We start from the raw sequence: 21,064 nt of genomic DNA, 5'->3' as shown, positions 1-21,064 counted from the left end.
GTAGCTAACAACTTGCACATATTGTAAATATTAATCACTTGCTACATTAAACAGCTATGCTTTTTCCCAAACTTAACCATTCCCTACTAACAACACTTTTTTTAAACCCTCCAGCTGTTAACGGACTACAATCCCATCATCCCCAGCCACCATGGTAAATGATCAGGATGATGGATATTGTAGTCCAGCGACAATATTGGTGAAATCTGGGCTAAATGATCAGGAATGGTACTGTGAGAATGGGCCTTTTCCTCCCACCAGCTCATCCCCTCTTGCCTATAAATTATGCCCCCCTACACACACACACACACAAACACACACACACACACACACGCAAGCATACTTGGGATGCCTGTAGCAACATCCATCCTAACCCTAGAGCAGGGATGGGGAACTTGTTTCTGGACTGCAACATCCATAATCTCTGATTGTTGGCCATTCTGCATGGGACTGATAGGAGTGGGAGTCCCCATAGCATCAGGGGTGCAGGTACTTGGTTTCAACTGTTAGTTTAAGAGGATTGACTGTAATTAATTTAGCACAGTCAAATCATACACCTAATCATGGTTGGCACTGACTTTGCATGCAAGAGGGAGTGGGAATGTGAGACTTTACAGTCCATGTTTTGGGGACTGTAACGTATACATCAGCCCCTATTATTTAAAAAGGAATGGGTTGTTGTTGTTGTTTATTAAAGTCTGTTGAGACCTACTTGTGGGTCACAATCTACCAGTTCATTACTAGTGTCCAGATACATTCACTGTGATGGATTGGCAGAGTAAGCTGAAAACACAAAAAGAGAATTTTCCAGTGGAATTTTGCAAATTTCAGTTTAGTGGCTGATTCCAGTTTTCTCTGTTTCCTTTCTGCCTTAGTTATCCCACCACCTACGATCCATATTGATAGCTACACTGAAAACTCCATAAGCTTCACCCTCAAAATGGAAGCTAACATTCAGGTAATAAAAATTCGTGGCTGAAAAGCCCAGCTCAAATACACCACACAAAATAACATTTTGTGAACTGACATATAAATGCTGTGCTTTGGAAAGGTTTTCTAAGGTGATGCAGTGATGGATTGGGAGCAGGTGTTGGGAGGGAGGCAAATAAACCATAATCGTGATGCCATTAGGGGTTTGCAATTCCTAGGCAAAGAGAAGTTTTAATTACGCTAACTCTGAATCTTAAATATAATAAAATTCCTGGTGTTGGTATCCATTTTGTCTGACAGAGCCTTTTTTGGGAAGTGCAAAGATAATAGAGTACATTTCTGCCTTGCACTTAATCACTCTTAATTTAGTTAACAATGATCCATTATGTTTCTGTTGCACCAAGTTCCTTAGAGAGCTGCCTTTCAAAACCAAAGATGGGGAGGAGAATCAGAGCAGATTATAGCATAATTATTCTCATTCCTGAACGACTGGCCAAGTTGACATATATAGGAGTGATCAGTCAGTTACAAGCAGCTTTTGGTGCTTCAAACTCACCATTTAAAATACATGCACTTGCTTACTTGTTTGTCCTATGCATTCTCTGCTGCCGCCTGACAGGTGAACGGTTACGTTGTGAAAATCTTCTGGACTTTCGACACCCACAGACAAGAAAAAATATCCTTGCTCATTGATGGGGGAAAGTCGGCACAAACTGGTAAGCCTCACCGGAATGTTCATTTCATCTGACAGCATCTAATGGAGGATTGCCACTGATCAGCAGGGCCGGTCCTATCATTGGACAGTGGTGAGGCGTCAGCCTGAGGCAGTGGGTGGTGCTTGTGGGCAGGAAGGTGCTGGAGAACAATACTTGCTCTATGTGTCACATGGCTTGCTGCCCAAGCTTGCTGATGACCCCAGGTCCATTGGATGAACGGAGGGAAAGATTCAGTTACTAGTCTAGTGAATGTCTTGTCCAGGGAATGTACACGGGAGGTGGAGGCACTGCCTAGGCATCCCTAGGCAACAAAGTATTTTGGGCTGGCCCTCTGGATTCTCCCCAGGCGACTCACCTGGGAACAGCAGAAAGTGTTCAGAAAGCTGGTGAGCAACACCACCCTACCTGAACCTAACCGCTACTGGGTCCACATGACCACTAAATCAGGTGAATTTCACAGGGCCAGATGCAAAATCTTCAGAATGCTTCCCTCTTTTTAAAACAAGCAAGCAAGCAAGCAAGCGAAACCCTTTGCAACCTGGAAATGGGCTGCCAAAGTGGGATATTCTTTTGGCTCGGTCCTAGACAAGCCTTATTTGGGGAGGGTGCTCTACATCCCTGCTTAGCCCAATTGTTTTCTCCACCCTCCACAGTGAGTAACTTGACTGCTCAGACACAGTACGAGATTTCTGCATGGGCCAAGACGGAGCTGGGGGACAGCCCTCTGTCTTTTGCCCACGTGGTGACCAGCGGCACAAGACCGCCCCCTCCCAGTCTGAAAGCTAAAGCTGTGAATCAGACAGCGGTGGAGTGCAACTGGACTGGCCCCAAGAACGTGGTAAGGGTTCCTTTCTTTTTCTTCTTGTGGAAAGATCCCCCAGACAGAGCAGAAGAGCCCGTTCTCTTTCTAAATGTCTGCCTGTCATTCACATGTAATTTTTGCAGTTGGTCCCAGATAGCGGAATCCTGTGTTCAGGATGCCACATAACCCAGCTGTTAAAGACAACGGTTTTTCATCAAAAAGGGGCAAGCGTATTGTTTTCCTATTTTCAGGGTGTATATCCCATCCAAAGCTGGTGTGGTAGGCCATTTGTTTGTTGATTATTTAAAAAAAAATGTATCAAAGCAAGTAACAATTATGAATGCGTACAAAGCACAAAATTTAAAACGCAGTATAAAAAAGAAATTTAACTAAAAGTGTTCATCTTGCAATAACATAAAAAGGAGAAATCCAACCTTACTAAAGTTGAACATCAATACAGGCTTGCGGATAATCATACCCTACACCCCCAGTTAAGACCCAATCAGGAACATCTTTGTCTGGTGCCTGAAAGTTGGTAGCAGTGGCACCAGGTGTCTCTTTCTGGGGAGAGCACGGTTTGGGAGCCACCACTGAAAAGGCCCGTTCTCATGTCACCACCTTCCACTCCTCCTTCGGAGGAGGGCCTCAAATGATGAACATAGGATTTCCAGGTTTGTGGTAGTTAAGTTAGTGAGTTGCTCAGAGCCATCCAATGAGCTTTATAGCTGAGATTTGAACCTAAGTCTCCCATGATGATGATGATGATGATAATAATAATAATAATAATAATAATAATAATAATAATAATAATAATAATATATTATTTATACCCCACCCATCTGGCTGAGTTTCCCCAGCTACTCTGGGCAGCTCCCAATCGAATATTAAAAACACAATACAGCATTAAACAGCATTAAACTTCCCTAAATAGGGCTGCCTTCAGATGTCTTTTAAAAGTAGGATAGTTGCTTATTTCCTTGACATCTAATGAGAGGGCGTTCCACAGGGCAGGCGCCTCTACCGAGACGGCCCTCTGCCTGGTTCCCTGTAACTTCACCTCTTGCAGTGAGAGAACCGCCAGAAGGCCCTTGGCGCTGGATCTCAGTATCTGGGCTGAACGATGGGGGTGGAGATGCTCCTTCAGGTATACAGGACCGAGGCCATTTAGGACTTTAAGGGTCAGCACCAACACTTTTAATTGTGCTAGGAAATGTACTGGAAGCCAATGCAGGTCTCTCAGGACCAGTCCAAATTGTAGAGATTGGCTGTGAGAGATGAGGCTTTCAGTAAATATCTGTTTAGTGTAAAATCCATTTGCTTGGATGTGCATTTGGTCCAGAGTTAATAGCCGGCAACCAGACAGAAAAGCCTTTATACTCTTGAAGATACAGTCTTAGTTGTCGAACAAATTGGCTCCCGAATGTCGAAAACCCAGAAGTGAGTGTTCAGGTTTGCGAATGTTTTTTTGAAAGCCGACGTCCAATGCAGTTTCTGATTGGCTGCAGGAAGCTCCTGCAGCCAATTGGAAGCCGTGCCTTGGTTTTTGAACTGTTTGGGGAGTTGAATGGACTCCCAGAACAGATTAAATTTGAGAACCAAGGTATGACTGTAATTCATTCCTTTTTAAACTTCAGGAATCAGTTCAGTTTGCCATGAAGACCACTGCAACTGTGGATGGCTACATTTATTTATTTTTTAATGGGTTGGAAAATTCATTGGATTTGTTTGCAAGATTTTAGGGTGGGGAAAGAGTTTCAACATGCTTTTCTTGCTTGCATCTCCCCCCGCCCCCCTTGACAGGTATATGGCATATTTTATGCTACATCTTTCCTGGAGCTCTACAGGAATCCTACCAATGCCACCACCACACTGCACAACATTACAGTCATTGTCAACAGAGATGAGCAATACTTATTTCTGGTAAGGAGTGCATCATTAATCCTCTCCCCCTCCCCGCTCTTGCCAACCAATGCAACTTGGGCTTTTGTTTATAAATTCAATATCAAAAGAGGGCAACTGATTAGGGAAGGGCCATAGATCAGGGGCAGAGCTTCTGCTTGGCACGCAGAAGGTTCCCGCTCCGATCCCTGACATCTCCAGATAGGAAGATCCCCTGCCTGAAATCCAGGCATGCTGTTTTGCCAGGCAGTGTGGACAACACTGAGCAAGACTCCGTATAAGGGCAAGTTCCTGTGCTCCTATTCTACAACTTTGAGGAAGCTGCCGGAACCGCAAGGCGGATTATAAATGGCACAAAGAACAACACAATATTCTCAGGGTTGTGGCTTATTCTCTTAAGGGCTAGCAGCCTTATACCCATTTAAGGTGTTCTAGTGTAAGCTCATAGGGGCAGATCACCTGTATATTTTTGCTTGGGCAACTCTTAACATGTGCCATGTACACTGCATGCACAAGCATGCCTTTGGTGTTTTGGGAAGAGGCTCTTCTGAATAGGTTCCTTCTCTTTATGAGATAAAAGTCCCTAAACGAGAACAGCAGGGTCTTCTCTGTTGGGACACCGACACCCATGTTGTGGAATTTCCTGCCCATTGTCATCACTTTTTCAGTGTCAGATAAAAACCTTCCTATGTGAGAATGCTTTTCAAGCAGCTGGATTTTAAAGTTGAACTGAATTTCTTCCGGCAAACGTTTTGCTTTTTTTTGTGGGGAGGTGGGGTGGGTTGCTGTTTCACCTCTGCATGCAGACTCGATTGGCTACGGTGCCCTTTATGGTCTGAAAGATGTTTGTTCTCCCTACTCAGTGCTGCCATCGTATAGAAGCGTTAGCCAGCTTGGTGCCCTACAGCTGCTGAACTTCTAACTCATATCAGTCCCAGCAGCATGACTTATGGCTAGGGATGATGTGGGGTGTAGCCCAGCAACACCAGGAGGGTACCAGGTCAGCTGCCCTTGCCATAAAGCCATTCAGATTCGGTTTCAATCTTATTTCCAGAGATACGTTTGTTTCTGACACATTCCCTGTGAATGTATCTTAACAGGAAGACATCGGATTTGCTTCAGACAGGCAGCAAGATCCTTAAGTGCAGGAGTTACATGCTATGGATGGGAAGCTCTGTGAGCAGCCGGACTGCTGCGTTGTGCGCTAGTTCCATGCTCAACATCGCCATTTTGCTGAAATGGCCTTGTATCAAAATACAGAGACCTGCATTTAAAGCAGTTCCCATAATCCCTGACCACTGGTCCGGCTAGCTAGAGATGATGGGAGTCGTGGTCCAAAAACAGCTGGAGACCCAAGTTTTGGGAAACACTGATTTGAAATAACCTTCCCGGAGTCAAGTAACCTTTATTGAATCAAGCGGCTGCGGTTACTCTGTTGAGTTGTGGGTTATAAAAGGAGGCGGGGGACATGCTAGAAAGCTGTATAACCGACTAACAACTGCTGACCTCCTTAAGGTACGTGTGATATCCCCATACCAAGGGCCGCCTTCCGATTACATTGTTGTGAAGATGATTCCTGACAGTCGCCTCCCCCCTCGGCACCTTCACTCTGTGCACCTGGCAAAAACCTTTGCGGTTATCAAGTGGGAGTCTCCTTACGATTCTCCTGACCAAGATATGGTGAGATTGTTGCTGTTGCTGTTGTTTTATTATTATTATATTGGGAAAGGATAGAAATCGAACACAAGCTAAATAAATGCCACCCGGTTCCACCAAACTTTTTCTAAGAGATGGGCTTTGGAGAGTGCTGGGTGGGGAGATGGCTTTCTAGGCTACCGTAGATTCCGGCGTATTAGGCAACTGGGTGTATAAGATGACCCCCCAAGTTGGCAGCTGCCAATTTTGGGGGTTGACTTACACGCCAAGTATTATACGCGACAGTGGGCGGCGGGCGGGCTCTGCGCTGGGAGGAAGCTGCCTGGCGAAGCTGCCCAGTGATGCTAAGCCGGCTTCGCTTGGTGGCTTCCTCCCGGAGCGGAGCCCGCTGCCCACTCCCGCTGCCCAGCGAACCCATACCCGGCGTATAAGACGACCCCCGACTTTTTAGAGGATTTTCTGGGGTTAAAAAGTCATCATATACACCGGAATATACGGTAGTTATGCAGCTCTCCTTAAGCAAAGGCCAAATCCTCTTGATGCTTCAGCTTGCCTTTAGCATTTCAGGCACTTAAAGGGAGAAGTAGGGTGTTGTGGGAAAAGGAGCAACTCACCATTCTGCTCCTTTCAGTTGTATGCTGTAGCAGTGAAAGATTTAATAAAGAAAACAGACCGGATCTACAAGGTGAAAACTCGCAACAGCACCGTGGAGTATACCATCAAGAAGTTGGAACCTGGTGGCAAGTACCATATCATCGTCCAGCTGGGAAACATGAGCAAAGAGGCCAGTTTGAAACTTAACACAGGTAAGGAATGTCCGAGAAAAAGTAGTGGAATAAGAGGACCACGCTGAGTTTGTACTTCCTTGTTTCCCTCCCCAGCCAAAGCATGCATTCCTGTTGTCACAAACCTGGGTGTGTCTTCCTCCTGTGCACTTGTAATTGTGTACTTTTTATCTTTCAATAAAGAAGAAGGCAAAGCAAAACCTGGGTGTTTAAGCCCCATTGAACTCAATAGGACTTGGCTCTTGAGTAGATACGCTTTGGAATCCAGTGCATATTGCATTCTCTATAGGCATTTCAAAGAACTGAGCGAGACTGGTGGACAGATTGCTACTTACCTAAATGTTTCCCTTCTTCCTTTGCAGTTTCCCTGGCTGCACCAGATGCCTTAAAGATTATAGCAGAAAATGACCACATCTTGTTGTTTTGGAAGAGTTTAGCCTTAAAAGAAAGTCATTTTAGCGAAAGCCGGGTAAGTTGCTATTGGAAGTTTGGGAGCAGCTCAGCTTGCTGAGAGAGGTTTCCATGGGCTGAGACAGATAAAGGCATCTCCAGCTTTCCAGACCGTCCCTGCACTTTTTTCCTCTATGCTGACTTCTCTCTATCTCTTTGATGTTTAGACTGATAAGTCTTAGGTTGCATCCTGCTTACAACTTTTTGCTCTTCCTCACACACTTTCTCTGGGCCTGGAGGTGAGAGGTCATCTTGGATGTATCAGTGTACAGAGAACAAAGGGGCAAACATGGTTTCTTTGCTTCTCCAACTAGCTAGCACTGCAGAACTCTTTCATATCAATAATGTACTTCCTTTATTAAACAGAAGCTTTATTATTTTACACCATGTCTCACTATAACACCATGAATACCTTTCAACTGAGGGTGTGTTCCAAGCAAGGATTCACTTAACTAAGCTAACTTACACTGCTGCATAGTAACTCTACATGCTAGCAGTTATAACCACACTCGGAGTGCCATGCTTTTTTTAACCACTCATTCTTTCTTGATTTGATTGACACCCTGCCCTTCTGCAAGTCCCCAGGGCAGCTTAGGGAAAGCTAAAAAACCCACAAAATGATAAAAGTAAAGACATTCACCGTGTGAAAGCAGTGTAGCGGCAAACAGCGAAATTGAGATGAGCACAAAGCAGCATTAAAAAAAATGGACAGAAGATTGCAAAGCCTGCGAGAAAATACAAAAAGGTGTTTTCCCAAGCCAAGTCCAGAATGTTCTAAGGCTCCAGCAAGGGAACTGGCAGTCAATTTCTCCTCCCTGTGTCCAGGATCAGGTCAAGGGCCCATCTAGTCCAGTATTCTGTTCTTGCTGTGGCCAACCTGTGGGGAACCTGCAAGCAGGATGTGAACACAAGAGCCCTCTCCCTTCCTGTGGCTTCCAGCCACTGGTAATCAGAAGCATGGCTTCCTCCAACTATGGAGCCAGATCATAGCCACCCTGGCTAGTAGCCACTGATAGCTGTATCCTCCATGAGAATTTGTCCAACGCCATTCAAGGAAACTGACCCCCTCCTTCTGTAAACCTCATAGAACTCTAGCCCAATGGTTGCCATTAATTTGACTCTGAATTGATTTTAGAATGAATTGAGCTGCCTTGCCCCTCTGTTCCCTTTTTGATTGCTGCAACCCAGCAGCTCTGGATGTTTGTTCCTGACTAAAATACGCCAGCAAGCTGTAGCCTGTGTTTTTCTATTGCACTAGCGAACAGTCCTTCGATTAGAGTAGTGAGCTGGCGGTAGGGTAGCCCAGGTTGTGACTGCATCCTGGTTACCCTGTCCTGCACATTACTGCCGGTTCCCAAGTGGGGAAAGCAGCAGGGAGCTCAGCGCTGTGCAGGCAGAGCAACAGAACCACCCCAGCCGCACCCACCCCAGGCTCTCCGCTGCCGTGCCCCTCTCCCCCCAGTAACCGGCAGCAACATGCAGCATTGGGAAGACATCTTGGAGATCCCAGGTCACAGGAAGGTTAGGCTGGCCTCAACCAGAGCCAGGGCTTTTTTGGCCTTGGCCCCGATCTGGTGGAATGCTCTGTCACAAGAGACTAGGGCCCTGCGGGACTTGACATCTTTCCGCAGGGCCTGCAAGACAGAGCTGTTCCACCAGGCCTTTGGCCAAGGCACAGTCTGACCCCCTCCTTCTGTAATCCTCATAGAACTCTAGCCCAATGGTTGCCATTAATTTGACTCTGAATTGATTTTAGAATGAATTGATTTTAGAATGTATTTCAATTAATTGATTGTGATTTTATGTAAACTGTGTTATTTTTACTGTTGTTAGCCGCTCTAAGCCCTGATTCGGCTGGGGAGGGGCGGGATATAAATATATTATTATTATTATTATTATTATTATTATTATTATTATTATTAGGTCCATTCATTTCAGTGGACCTGCTGTGGGTAAAACTTGATTTGGACACAACCCAATATTTCAATCCAGAACCAAATTACCTTGCTTTTTGTGTGTTTTGTGCTTAATTTCAGGGGTATGAAATACACATGTTCGACAGTGTGACAAATAGCACGTCGTACCTGGGCAATACCACGGAGAACGTCTTCAAAGTCTCCAACCTGAAGATGGGGCATAATTACTCCTTCACGGTGCAAGCAAGGTGTCTTTACAGCGGGCAGGTGTGCGGGGAGCCTGCAACGCTACTTTACAACGAAGTGGGAAGCGGTAAGGAAAAGATCTCCCCCTCTGATTCACTTCTGCTTCTGTGTATTTTCTTTTCAACGCTCACCATGTTAACGTTTGGAGGCCTGGAACGTTGCGGCTATCAATGCAGATCTCCACGCGTTGCCCTTCAGCTAGATCTATCATCTTCTGTGCACGTTTATGGGCAAATTATCTCGAGTACTCCGGTGTCTTCTTTTGGAGCGACTTAAGTTGTGTTTTCTGTGAGCTGCCAATGTACATAACAGGGCTTGCACCCTATTCTCTTGAAACTGAAGCGCCTTGAGTTTTCAGGGTCCCTAATTGCTTAGCTTAGGAGCATACGGAACAACTCCTCCTTGGTAGTCTTCCCATATGTCTTCTCAAGAGTGACCCTAGGAGCCATTCCTCAGTGACTGACTCACCTCCTTTCATGTTAATTTGGTGGTTCTAGGATGCTGGAGAGAGAGACCCTGCTGCCAAAATACTAACAGGTCCTTAACCCTGGACCACCACATCACTGCTTCCAGCCAAATAATTATCAGGCTAGAAGGACACCTGCCTTCAACTGGCCCTGCCCAGGGTTTTAGCCTTCCAACTTTTCATAATCATAGCAGTATGTGGAACTTTATAGCAGCATAATATGACTTTATTGCAGTTGTTCTGATGACTTTGTTGCTGCTGTTGTTTGCTTTATTTATATGCTATTGTGTTTGATATTATAATGATTGCAACATTTGGTGGTTTTTTTAAATAATGCTACTCTAAAGTGTTGTGAGCTCAACATTTGTTGGAAAAGCAGAATACAAATATTAAATCAAGCAGCTCCTGCATCATTCTGTGAAAATACAAAGTCTCAGTTCACATTATGGTGTAAACAAATGAAATGCAGGTTGCAAACAATGGCTTTCATTCCAGCCGAGTTCTTAAAACTCCATTGATGCATTTCACAAAGCCTTACAAATCAGTTCCCCAGGCTTTTCAGATCTGATATTTTCTCAATCTCACTGGAAATCTATGTCCTAATACTGTTGTTAGAGATCTGTTCATTAATACTGTATTGTAGCAGTTTATCTTTGTGAGATGCCCAGGGAACAGACGTGTGATGCTCGTATTTGTGTTGGGTAGCCAACAAATTGAATCACATTCTTTGTTTCTCCTTCTGCAGGCAGGGATCGTGCTGCATCCACCATGAGCAAGCCTACAGACGTGGCTGCCATTGTGGTGCCGATGTTATTCCTCTTGCTAGTGACAGTGGGCATAGGGTTCGTTGCCTTGTACATGAGGCACAGAAGACTTCAGAATAGCTTCACGGCCTTCGCAAACAGCCACTACAGCTCCCGACTGGGGTCAGCAATATTCTCATCAGGCGATGATTTAGGTGGGTGAAGCTGTTTTCCTAAGCCTTGGACGGGAGGACTTAAATGGGTGGAATCTCATGAGGGCAACAGTTGCATTAAGCTACAGCGGTTGAATGGGACGCGGATGGCGCTGTGGGTTAAACCACAGAGCCTAGGACTTGCCGATCAGAAGGTCGGTGGATCGAATCCCCGCGACGGGGTGAGCTCCCGTTGCTCAGTCCCTGCTCCTGCCAACCTAGCAGTTCGAAAGCATGTCAAAGTGCAAGTAGATAAATAGGTACCGCTCTGGCGGGAAGGTAAATGGCGTTTCCGTGCACTGCTCCGATTTGCCAGAAGTGGCTTAGTCATGCTGGCCACATGACCCGGAAGCTGTTCGCCGGCTCCCTCGGCCAGTAAAGCGAGATGAACGCCGCAACCCCAGAGTTGTTCACGACTGGACCTAATGGTCAGGGGTCCCTTTACCTTTACCACAGAGGTTGAGGGTATTTTGGTAATTAGCCTTTGTGTATATTTCCACTGCAGCATTTACAGTTTGAGGGGGGCCCTCAAGGACCACCTCTCCCCATATGAACCAACCCAGAGCCAGCAATTATTATCTGAGGCCCTCCTTCATGTGCCTCCACCACAAAATGTCTGGAGGGTGGCAACATGAAATTGGGCCTTATCTGCAGTGGCTTCCCGCTTCTGCCATGCTATACCCAGGAAGGCTCGCCTGGCACCTTCATTATATATCTTTAGGTGCCATGGAAAGCAAAAACATTCCATTTCACCCCAGGCCTTAAACAATCTATGGTCTATTAAACTGTTGGGGGGGTATTATTTTTGTTACTATGTTACGTATTTTTGTGTTTTTATATTGTAAGCTGCTCTGCGATCCTCAGATGATCCTCAGTATAGAAATCTGATAAATATTAATAATGATTAATAAAAAATATTGGTTGTAAGTTGCTATGGATTGCCTTGGGCAAGATAAAGCGACTAACAAATTGCACTAGAGCTCTCATGCCGCTGGTCAGAGAACGCTGGATACAGCCCAGAGAGACCAAAACATATGCAATGGGAAATGTTAGATTAAACATTAGGAGGAATTTCCCATTGGTACAACTGTTGAACAGGCAGGTTCGGAAAGTAAAGGACTATGTTGGCCAGCTCTCCTGGGATCCCGAAGCGGAGGATTCCTCACGTTGACCGAGTGTTAGGCTGGGCGACCTTTGGTGTAATCTCCCAGTTCTCTGATTTCTTTCTGAAACGGATGTGTTTCATTCCCAGGAGACGAGGACGACGAGGCGCCGATGATCACAGGCTTTTCAGACGATGTCCCCATGGTGATAGCATGAAGAGCGTTTCTGACTCTGGAAAACAAAATGGTGTAAATATTTTATTTGATAAAAAAGGAGAAAAAACACAGTCAACTGTTTATTTTAAAACAATATACAGTATATATATATATATATCTGCACTTTTGAGTTGCAATATGTTATTTTTGTATGGCCGGAAAAAAAGAAGAAGAAATAATTATTACACTTTGTAGTACACAGCTGTGAACTTTCAAACCAGGTTGATTTAGTAACAATTTCTGTTTCTTTGTTTCCCTCCCATTTCCAACCTTTAATTTAGTCTTACAAGGCTGTGCTTGCTGGGCATGCTTTTAAGTCTGTGAGATAATTCTCTCTCCCATCCCTCGTCCTTGTTGACTTTGACTCTGATCCTCTGAGAAGTTGTGCGTAGCCAGAGAGAAACCGCTTGATGCTCCTTCCAGCTTTGACATGATACCATAGAGTTGGTTGTGAAGAATGGCAAACGTTTGGCTGCCACCGACATGGAAGCACCGTATTCAGCTCCCCCTCGTAATGTGTCATATTGGAAAGGCGTGTGACCTCTACCATCCCTTTCCCCATATCGCTGGCCCCCACTGCGCTGGGAAAGGGGAAGGTCACAAAGTGGGAGTCCCAGGACTTCGGCTGCAGCATGCCACTTCCCTCGCCAGTGCCCCTCTTTCCCATACACAACTCAGTGGTTCACTGGCGCCACCTGGGATGCAGTAGCTGCTTGAGTTAGCCTTCTGAGAGCCAGTGTGGTGTAGTGGTTAAGAGCAATAGACTTGTAATCTGGGGAACCGGGTTTGCGTCTCCGCTCCTCTGCATGCAGTTGCTGGGTGACCTTGGGCTAGTCACACTTCTTTGAAGTCTCTCAGCCCCACTACTCCTAAGGGTAGTGATAAAGCAGGATATCAAATCCAAACTCTTCTGTCATTACGCGGGCTGTTCGTCGGCTTCAGAGCTTGTTCCCCAGCCTGAACATCTTGGTTGTCGGAGGTAGGAAGGCTTCTGAAGGCCAGTTGCTGGAAGCCACAGGAAGGGAGAGTACTCTTGTACTCAAGTCATGCTTGCTGGTCTCCCATAGTCATCTGGTTGGCCACCACAAGGACAAGGTGCTGGTTTAGATGGGTCACAGGCCTGATCCAGCAAGCTCTTGTCAGGAGACATTTCCCGGCCTACTCTCCTGCTTCGGTTCCCTGATTTGCTGTCTCGGATCTTTTGGGGGACCACAGAACTGCTACCTCCCCACTGGATAAGTTTCTGAAACCCCACCTGTTCCTTGACACAGCTTCTGACCGTTTCCAACACTTGGCCACCCAGTGCGTAATTGGGGAACCCTGCAGTGTTATGCAATCACATCATGCGTTTCCATTACTGCACATTACCAGGGAAGGGGGACGAACAGGGCTGTTTTCAGAGCTCTGTTTCTAGTTTGGATGAAAGATATGGGGGCAAGGAAGGACTGCTGAGAGGTTCCTTTGTGACCTTCGTTATATGGTGGTTATGCAACCGAAGTGGGTAAGGTGGGGCAACAACGATGTCTTGCCCATTCGCTATCTTAGGGCACACCCCTGCCCCCCAAATGCTGCTGCTACAAACCTCTCTTCATTTCCAGAGGTCTTGCATGAAATCCTTACCCAATTCCACAAGGCTAGCAACTAGCAGAACCACTTCTCTCAGGATCAGAGTCCAAACTAGCTTCTTTCTTTTTTCCTAAGAGAAAATTTTATTTTAATAAATTCAGGAAAATATAAATATATATCTATATATATATCTATGAAGAGAGAGAATCATTCCTGAAGGTTTTAACATTGGCTTAAAAAAATATTTGGATCTTGTTTTATATGAGATTTTTTTGTTCTGTTTTATTAATTTATTAGGAAATCTGCTTTTGGTCAGAGTTCCAGAATTCTCAGTCATGTTGCACACTTATTGTGTGAGGAGATGTGCCACTTTAACCTTTTGCAAAATAGTCGTTTCTTCCCTACAACCCCTTATGTGTCTTGTAATTGAATCAGGTATTACTGCCATAGTAAAAGAAAAAAAAAAAAACATTTTTATCTTTCAATACTTTCCATGCTTTAGGAGAAAACAAAACAAAAAACGTGGGGAGGGGGGGTAGAGTGTGAGACTTGTTGATTTGTAAAACTGAGGGCTAAAGTAGTTTCTGCAAAGCACTTAGTACACATTCACGGAAGCAAAAAAATAATATACATATCTAGGCGCACAAAGGTTCATTCACTGGTTAACTTTTCTGTTTGTGTGTTTTTAATGCAAGTGAAGATGATGAAGTCCTGAGTGCACCCCAGTGCAGAGGTGACAGCTCTTACATGATGAGGATTCCCCATTCACTCTAATGGAAGGGGCAGTGTCCGTGATAGACCACTTTCTGCAAGAAGAGCTGCCTGCTCCACGTAGGCACTGTGCCTCCATATGCACTTGAGAAACTTCTGAATCAGGGTTAAACCCTCCCGCGTTTGTTTGTTTTTTACATTCAATGGGTATGGGAATTTGGGGGCCACTTGCCACCTGCTTGGATCATTGCCAATAAGTGGGGGTTGTATCCAATGCAACGATAAGCAACCCATTCCATTAGTTCAAGGGTTTACGTTTGCACAGTGGAACTTCTCTATGTGCTCACCAAATCTGGGTTTCCCCTTCCAGCCCTCTGGGGCAGATTTGAGGAGTGAACATTGCATGTGTGGGGTTTGGAATCCCCACATGCAACTGTAAAACCTTGAACTAATGGGACAAGGGCATTGGGGGCTGCCGTAGGAGTTGCAGACTTAGTGTAGCTATGCAACTTTGGCTCCAAAGCCAAATATCTGGTTCTCCTTGTCTTGTATTTGTGTGAGTTACAATGTAGATTCCATCATTAAAAAACAAAACAAAACGGTAGGAAGAAGGTATTGCTTAAGAATTAGGTGCCCTGCACGAAGGCTGCTAAAATACAGCTTCCCTGTGGCCCACAGGGTGCAAGCCCAGATGTGTGCCTGCTCAAAAGTTTCCTCTTCTTGCGTGGCCCTGTTTGACCTTTGGTGCAGTTCGGACATTTCCAAAGCATCCCCTGTACTGGAAGACCAGGCCTGTTTTCTGTCCTTGCGTCTAAGCCAGGGGCCAATTGCTGCCCTCTGGACCTCTCTATCTGGCCGTCAAGATTCTCTGCAGGCCTCCTAGTCAGCCACACCCCTACGGGCCCTGCTCTGCACCCTCCTTGAGTGTTTTTGCCTGGCTTGAATGTGTCCTTAGCTCTGTTCATGCCACCTCCTTGCTTGGATGGAGGATAGAGACAGGTGTGCGTGGAAGGATGCAGGAGGGTAGCCTAAAATCTAGAGGTGGACTCTGCATTCATTACTCTTCTTACTTCTTCCAGGCTGAAAACAGTTCCTCACTCCTGATCTAATTTTAATACATGGTACAAGTGCTCCAAGGGGCAGCGGCGGCGGCGGCGGCAGGGGGGGGTGCCCACACATACAACATCCTGCGTCAAGTGACTGTTCCTCCTCGTTCTTCTCTTTCCCCCCTATCATGGGGAATAAATAGTGCGATTTGGGCTGCCACATAGGCAAGCATCCATGCTGAGCCCCCACGTTGCATGGATTATGTGCTATGGCGGGAAGCAGAAGTATGGGCCGGCTCTACCATTAGACAGAGGCTCTCAGCACCCACTAAGTATTGAACTGTGGTTCTAAAAACTAGCATAAGGGGCAATGGGGTATTTTTTTAACCACCTGCTCTGCCAAAGCTCCTTTCAGCAGCCTAGGATGAGGGATTGCAACAGTTCACAGCCCTGTTGTGCTGGCATGGGTCGCACCTCCCCAAATTCTGCATATGCAAACCTAGTCGAGAAATTGCAAAGCTTCACATTTCTCAGATGCAAACATCCTTACCCATTTGAACCAAATATATATATACCGTAGATTCCGGCGTATTAGGCAACTGGGCGTATAAGACGACCCCTGACTTTTTAGAGGATTTTCCGGGGTTTAAAAGTCGTCTTATATGCCGGAATCTATGGTATATCTTTGCTGCATATAACTTAGTCTTCCTAGGGCTGGAGTGAATATCAAACTGGCCAAACATGACTTGGATAAGCAATCTTAAAACTATTCCCACCACGCCTTTTCCGTAACTAATTATTTCGCTGACAGTGGTGGGCTTTCCCCCTCTGATTTTTGCTGTTTTGACCTTTTCTCCTTCTACGAAGAAACACCTAACGGTTACATTTCACTAAGCGTGGGAAGTTTGCCAGCATTATACATACAGATGTTCTTCCCTTTTCAAGTAAACTCAGCAATAGCGTGAAGGAGGTCAGAGCTATCCTGATCTTGTGACTCGTTTGTGTGCTGTGTTTGAAATCGACCCCTCGTAGGTGATCTATAATGATTACGTTGCGGGAGGTTGGACTTGGACGAGCCTTTGGGTCCCTTCGAACTCTGCAGTTCTGTGATTCTTACACTAGATGAGTGGTCTTCACGGGGTTGGAGTTTCCAGACTGACTTTACTACCGAGGAACCCTGAACCCAAGTCACATAAATTGGAGATGCGTTGCAGAAATGATGCATTGGAAATAGGGTCTCGTTTCAACCCGAACGCTAGCAAGGGATGCCAAGAACAGTAATGGTCTTTTGTCCTATTGTCAGCATACCATAGGCTCAGCTGTAAAATAAGTTTGTGGTGGTATAAACTGGATGTTGACACACATCCATCTCCTTTGAAGTGCAGGAGCCTCACATAATAGAGAGACTTTGAGACATAGCTCTGGGATAGCTTAGCTGGTAGAGCGTGAGTTTCTTAATCTCAGGTCTGTTGGTTCAAGCTCCACGTAGGGCTAAAGATTTCTGTGTTGCAGGGGGGTTGGATTAAATGACCCTTGTTCCTTTCAAACTCTATGACTCTTATCTTAAAAAGACATGATTTTTTTAAATGTATTTTTGCATAGCATGGAACAGCAGCTCGTTAAGTATAGCTCTGAAAGATGTGATTGTTTTTTGTTTAAAGAAATTGCAAGCACCACACATTTGGAATCTCTGTATATAATTTTGTGGCACCGTTAATAATAATAATAATAATGAATTGTGTTTATACCCCACCTTTTTCTCCAAGGAGCACAAGGTGGTCCTACATGGTTCTCCCCCCCTTCTTATTTAATCCCCTCAACAACCTTGTGAGGTAGATTAGGCTGACAGGCAGTGTCTAGCCAATGAGCTTCATAGCCAAGTGGGGATGTGAACCCTGGTCTCCCAAGTCCTTAGTCCAACCCTCTAACCACAACAGCCACAATCTGCTGCTGAAATCTGACTTCCCAGCAGATTTCAAGCCTTAAAACAATTTCATGGCTGCTTGAGAACTTGAAAATGTGCCTAGTAGCTAGCACAGTATTTTCTACACTGACTGGGAAGGACTCTTCAGAGTTTTTAGACTGGAGTCCCTCCAGAGATGCCATGGATTGAAGCGAGGTTTGGTTGGCCATTTTGGGAACAGAACTAGATCAGCCATTGGCCTGATCCAACAGGGCTCTCCTTATTTCCTTACAATTCTTCAGCAGAAAGAGCTCTACCACTGACCCACAGCCCCTTCCTGGAATTTAGGAGATCAATTTAGAAAGCTGTGTGTGGCATTCAACTACGTTTTGCTGCAGAATAGACCCACTGGAATCCTTGGACCTGTTCGTTCCTGTCACTGTGTGTCTTCACTGAGTAAAACAATACCCATTTCTGGGAAAGAGGAGTTTAGGGACAAGGGGGAAAACTTTTGCACAAGCCAAGGGAGGCTGGAGGAAGGAAAGTTACAAAGGATGCAATATTTAATCCAAGAATAGGAAAGTGTAGGAAGGGAAAAGCCAGTTTAAAAAATAATAATTCTTAATGTGGCAGAGGAAGCAACGTCCCACACCGAAGGGACACTAAAGAGAAAAAGGAAATGAAGTTTAATAACTGCATTTAATGTATAGTATCCCAATGCTGTACTATTGGAACTATGCTGTGATACATCAGGCCTTTCAATTCCTCCCCCCACAAAAAAAGAAGAAGAAATCTGTCCCAGAGTTTTCCCTGGCTGAGTTGGAGGCTGTTACTGCATCTTGTAGCAAATTTCACTATGCACCACGTGAAGTCCTTCCGTAAGCCTCCCCATCTTTGACTTCATTGGATGACAACAGTTTTTTGTGTTACAAAAGAAGGGAGGGGGGGGGAATGAGAATTCAGCAATTGTTAGGAGAGAGGCCAGCACAGGTAGCTTCATGAAGCATTTTCAGAGTTTTGTCTATAAAGGACTGATGTTAGCGCATACTAATTTATTGCCGCCTGATCCCGAGTCCTGTCTACACCCAGCACCAATAATCATTTTAGGTTTCATGGGATTTCACGGAGCTCACTTTCGACTGGGTTCCTCGCGGCAATCTTTTGAGTTGTCTTGGTACTTGATTATCTGTGATTCACCCTCCCCTTTGGTGTTCCTTTTCCATCGGTGGTTTCCACTAGGAATTATTATTACTTCTTTTTTGCACACTTTGGAATGAATTTCCTTTGTCTTTCAATGTCTGCCATCTTTCCCACTTGAGTAATAAAAATGTAAACTTGAGTCAAGAAATAAAGTTGTTTGCAAAATAAAGAAGTATTGCTGATCTGACCTGTGTCCTGGGTTTAGTCTTAAATCTAAGGGAGCCACTGCTTGGGTTTTGTTTGGAATTGAGACCTGTTTATTGAGTCCATCTCAGTAGAGAGAAACGGGGGGACAAATTGGACGTGCTGCAGGCACACAATGGAGAAGAGGAATCGAACACCTCATATGCATTCACCAATGTTTTATAACAACAACAATAATAATTTACTATTTATTATTTATACCCTGCCCATCTGTCTGGGTTTCCCCAACCACTCTGGGCAGCTTCCAACAAAATATTAAAATACAATAATTAATAGATATTAAAAGCTTCCCTAAATAGTTCCCCTGACTGGGCTTGGGGCTAAACTGCATGTTACACTACAGTTTACTGCAGCACTTGCCCAGCAGCCCCTTGGGTCTTGCAAAGCACCTTTAGAGTACTTGCAGAAGAGGAGATGGGCATGGAAGGGATTGCTGAACCTCAGGTAATCTAATGTTTAATTGTTTTTTAATGGTGGTTCCCAATCCTATGTTTTTAGCTGTTTTGTTTTAGCTGTGAGCTACCTTGAGTCCATGTCAGAAAAAGGTGGGGTATAAATAAATAAGTTATCATCATCATCACCATAAACTCTTGTACTTCATTGGGATGTGCTTTTTGTTTTGTTACTGTTCTTCATTAACATAAAATAAAAATACAAACAAACAAAAACAGTTACAAAACATAGGACTGGTACAGAGATTGTACTTTCCAAATAAACAGCAGGTCATGTAGAAAAAAATAAAATAGAAACGAATCATGGCAGCCAAATTTTGCAACTTGGTAGGGGAAGAGAGTTTTGTATACTGGAAATTGATGAAATCCCACTGAATGGTGTAGAAGGGTTCCAAGCCCCCATCACCCTAAGAAATATGCAATTTTGAGTTGTTTGCTCTGCAAGAGCTGAGTGCTCTTATTCTTGGACCAAAAGAGGAGGTTTCAGTTCTGTTGTGTCCTATATTTGGGGGCCAAAGAAGTTCTTGCTGCAGCCTGCATCCATGTCGAAGCTCCTAAGATTGAAAAATGCATGACCCTTGATGGGATGCAAATGGATTCGGATTGTCTTGGTTTAAGCTGAGCTATATTCTGGTAGTGCATTTGGCAAATGTGGCTGGAGCAGAGCAACGCAGGATAAATTCATCTCGGAAGGCACACCTACCTAATTTGCAGTTTTCGAACCATTCCTGAATTGAAATAGCTACCTTACACATTTTTCACTTCTCTTAATTTTCCCCAGTGCTGTTTTCCCCACCCCAGCCAAATAACGTGTACAAAAATGCATATACTGGGGCAAAGTGAATAAAAATGCACACACGAGTGAAAACACCACCAAATTAGGGTAAAATTGCTTTGCAAAATGATATTAGGGAAAATTGCTTTGCAGAATGGTGCATTTGGGGAGAAATTGCTTGTAAAGATGTGTATATTAGGAGACATTTGCACCAAACTGCTGGCAGATTTTCCTGATACATTTTTTTAAAAAAAATAATTGCAAATTGATGTGGAAGTGTGATGAACTTGAACTTAAGATTGGAAAAATGAGAAGCTGAAATTGACATGTTCACCCATACAGTGGTACCTCGGGTTAAGTACTTAATTCGTTCCGGAGGTCCGTACTTAACCTGAAACTGTTCTTAACCTGAAGCACCACTTTAGCTAATGGGGCCTCCCGCTGCTGCCGCGCCACTGGAGCCTGATTTCTGTTCTTATCCTGAAGCAAAGTTCTTAACCTGAAGCACTATTTCTGGGTTAGCGGAGTGTGTTACCTGAAGCGTATGTAACCCAAGGTACCACTGTACCTCTTGGAGCATTGTGCCACAGGCCTCCCGACATGCCATCATAACAGCACTTGCATGCTACCATGAGAGTGTCTGGGCTGGTGAAGCACATGGCACAATCAGAACGTTAATCAAAATCCCCTCACCCCGCCCCTTTCCTAATGGGCTTTTCATTGCTTTCTCCTTCCAGCAGTCAGCTCAAGACGACATCCTTGTTGTTGGGTGTTTGAAATGTAATTTACGGTATGCAAATACTTCGCAGACACCCACGCAGTTTGGAAGGGAGAACACCGAGGTATTCCCTGTGGATCGAGATAATGAGGAAGGAGCAAACTTGGTGGATGCGTGTTCACAGCTAGCATAAATGGGAAGGCACAACAGGAGGAAAACAGACATAACTAATTCAGCCAGCCAGGCTTGCTCTAAAGTGTGTTGCCGTGCTTCGTTAATGCTTCACTTGGGGCTAAATTTTAAAAGGAGCCTTAAAAGACCCCAACTACTTGCCGTACGCAGACTGTCC

At 44.9% G+C, this 21,064-nt stretch overlaps 1 protein-coding gene across 1 annotated transcript in view; it reads left to right on the top strand.

Annotated features, from left to right (window-relative positions):
* SORL1 (sortilin related receptor 1) overlaps positions 1 to 18,753 on the top strand; it is a 115,250-nt gene extending 96,497 nt beyond the window's left edge. Inside the window, exons 39-48 of the mRNA XM_083588249.1 lie at positions 876 to 958; positions 1,550 to 1,646; positions 2,300 to 2,484; positions 4,249 to 4,368; positions 5,863 to 6,027; positions 6,635 to 6,809; positions 7,151 to 7,257; positions 9,275 to 9,467; positions 10,612 to 10,824; positions 12,074 to 18,753. Of these exons, the coding sequence (XP_083444375.1) occupies positions 876 to 958; positions 1,550 to 1,646; positions 2,300 to 2,484; positions 4,249 to 4,368; positions 5,863 to 6,027; positions 6,635 to 6,809; positions 7,151 to 7,257; positions 9,275 to 9,467; positions 10,612 to 10,824; positions 12,074 to 12,141 (1,406 nt within the window). The 3' untranslated portion in view covers positions 12,142 to 18,753. The remainder of the gene's footprint in view (positions 1 to 875; positions 959 to 1,549; positions 1,647 to 2,299; positions 2,485 to 4,248; positions 4,369 to 5,862; positions 6,028 to 6,634; positions 6,810 to 7,150; positions 7,258 to 9,274; positions 9,468 to 10,611; positions 10,825 to 12,073) is intronic.
* Positions 18,754 to 21,064: the final 2,311 nt, after the last annotated feature.

Source organism: Podarcis filfolensis (genome assembly GCF_964270895.1).
Source record: "Podarcis filfolensis genome assembly, chromosome: 15".
Classification (NCBI taxonomy): domain Eukaryota; kingdom Metazoa; phylum Chordata; class Lepidosauria; order Squamata; family Lacertidae; genus Podarcis; species Podarcis filfolensis.
Note: the sequence above shows the minus strand (reverse complement) of the source record. Positions and strands in the feature narration are given on the sequence as shown.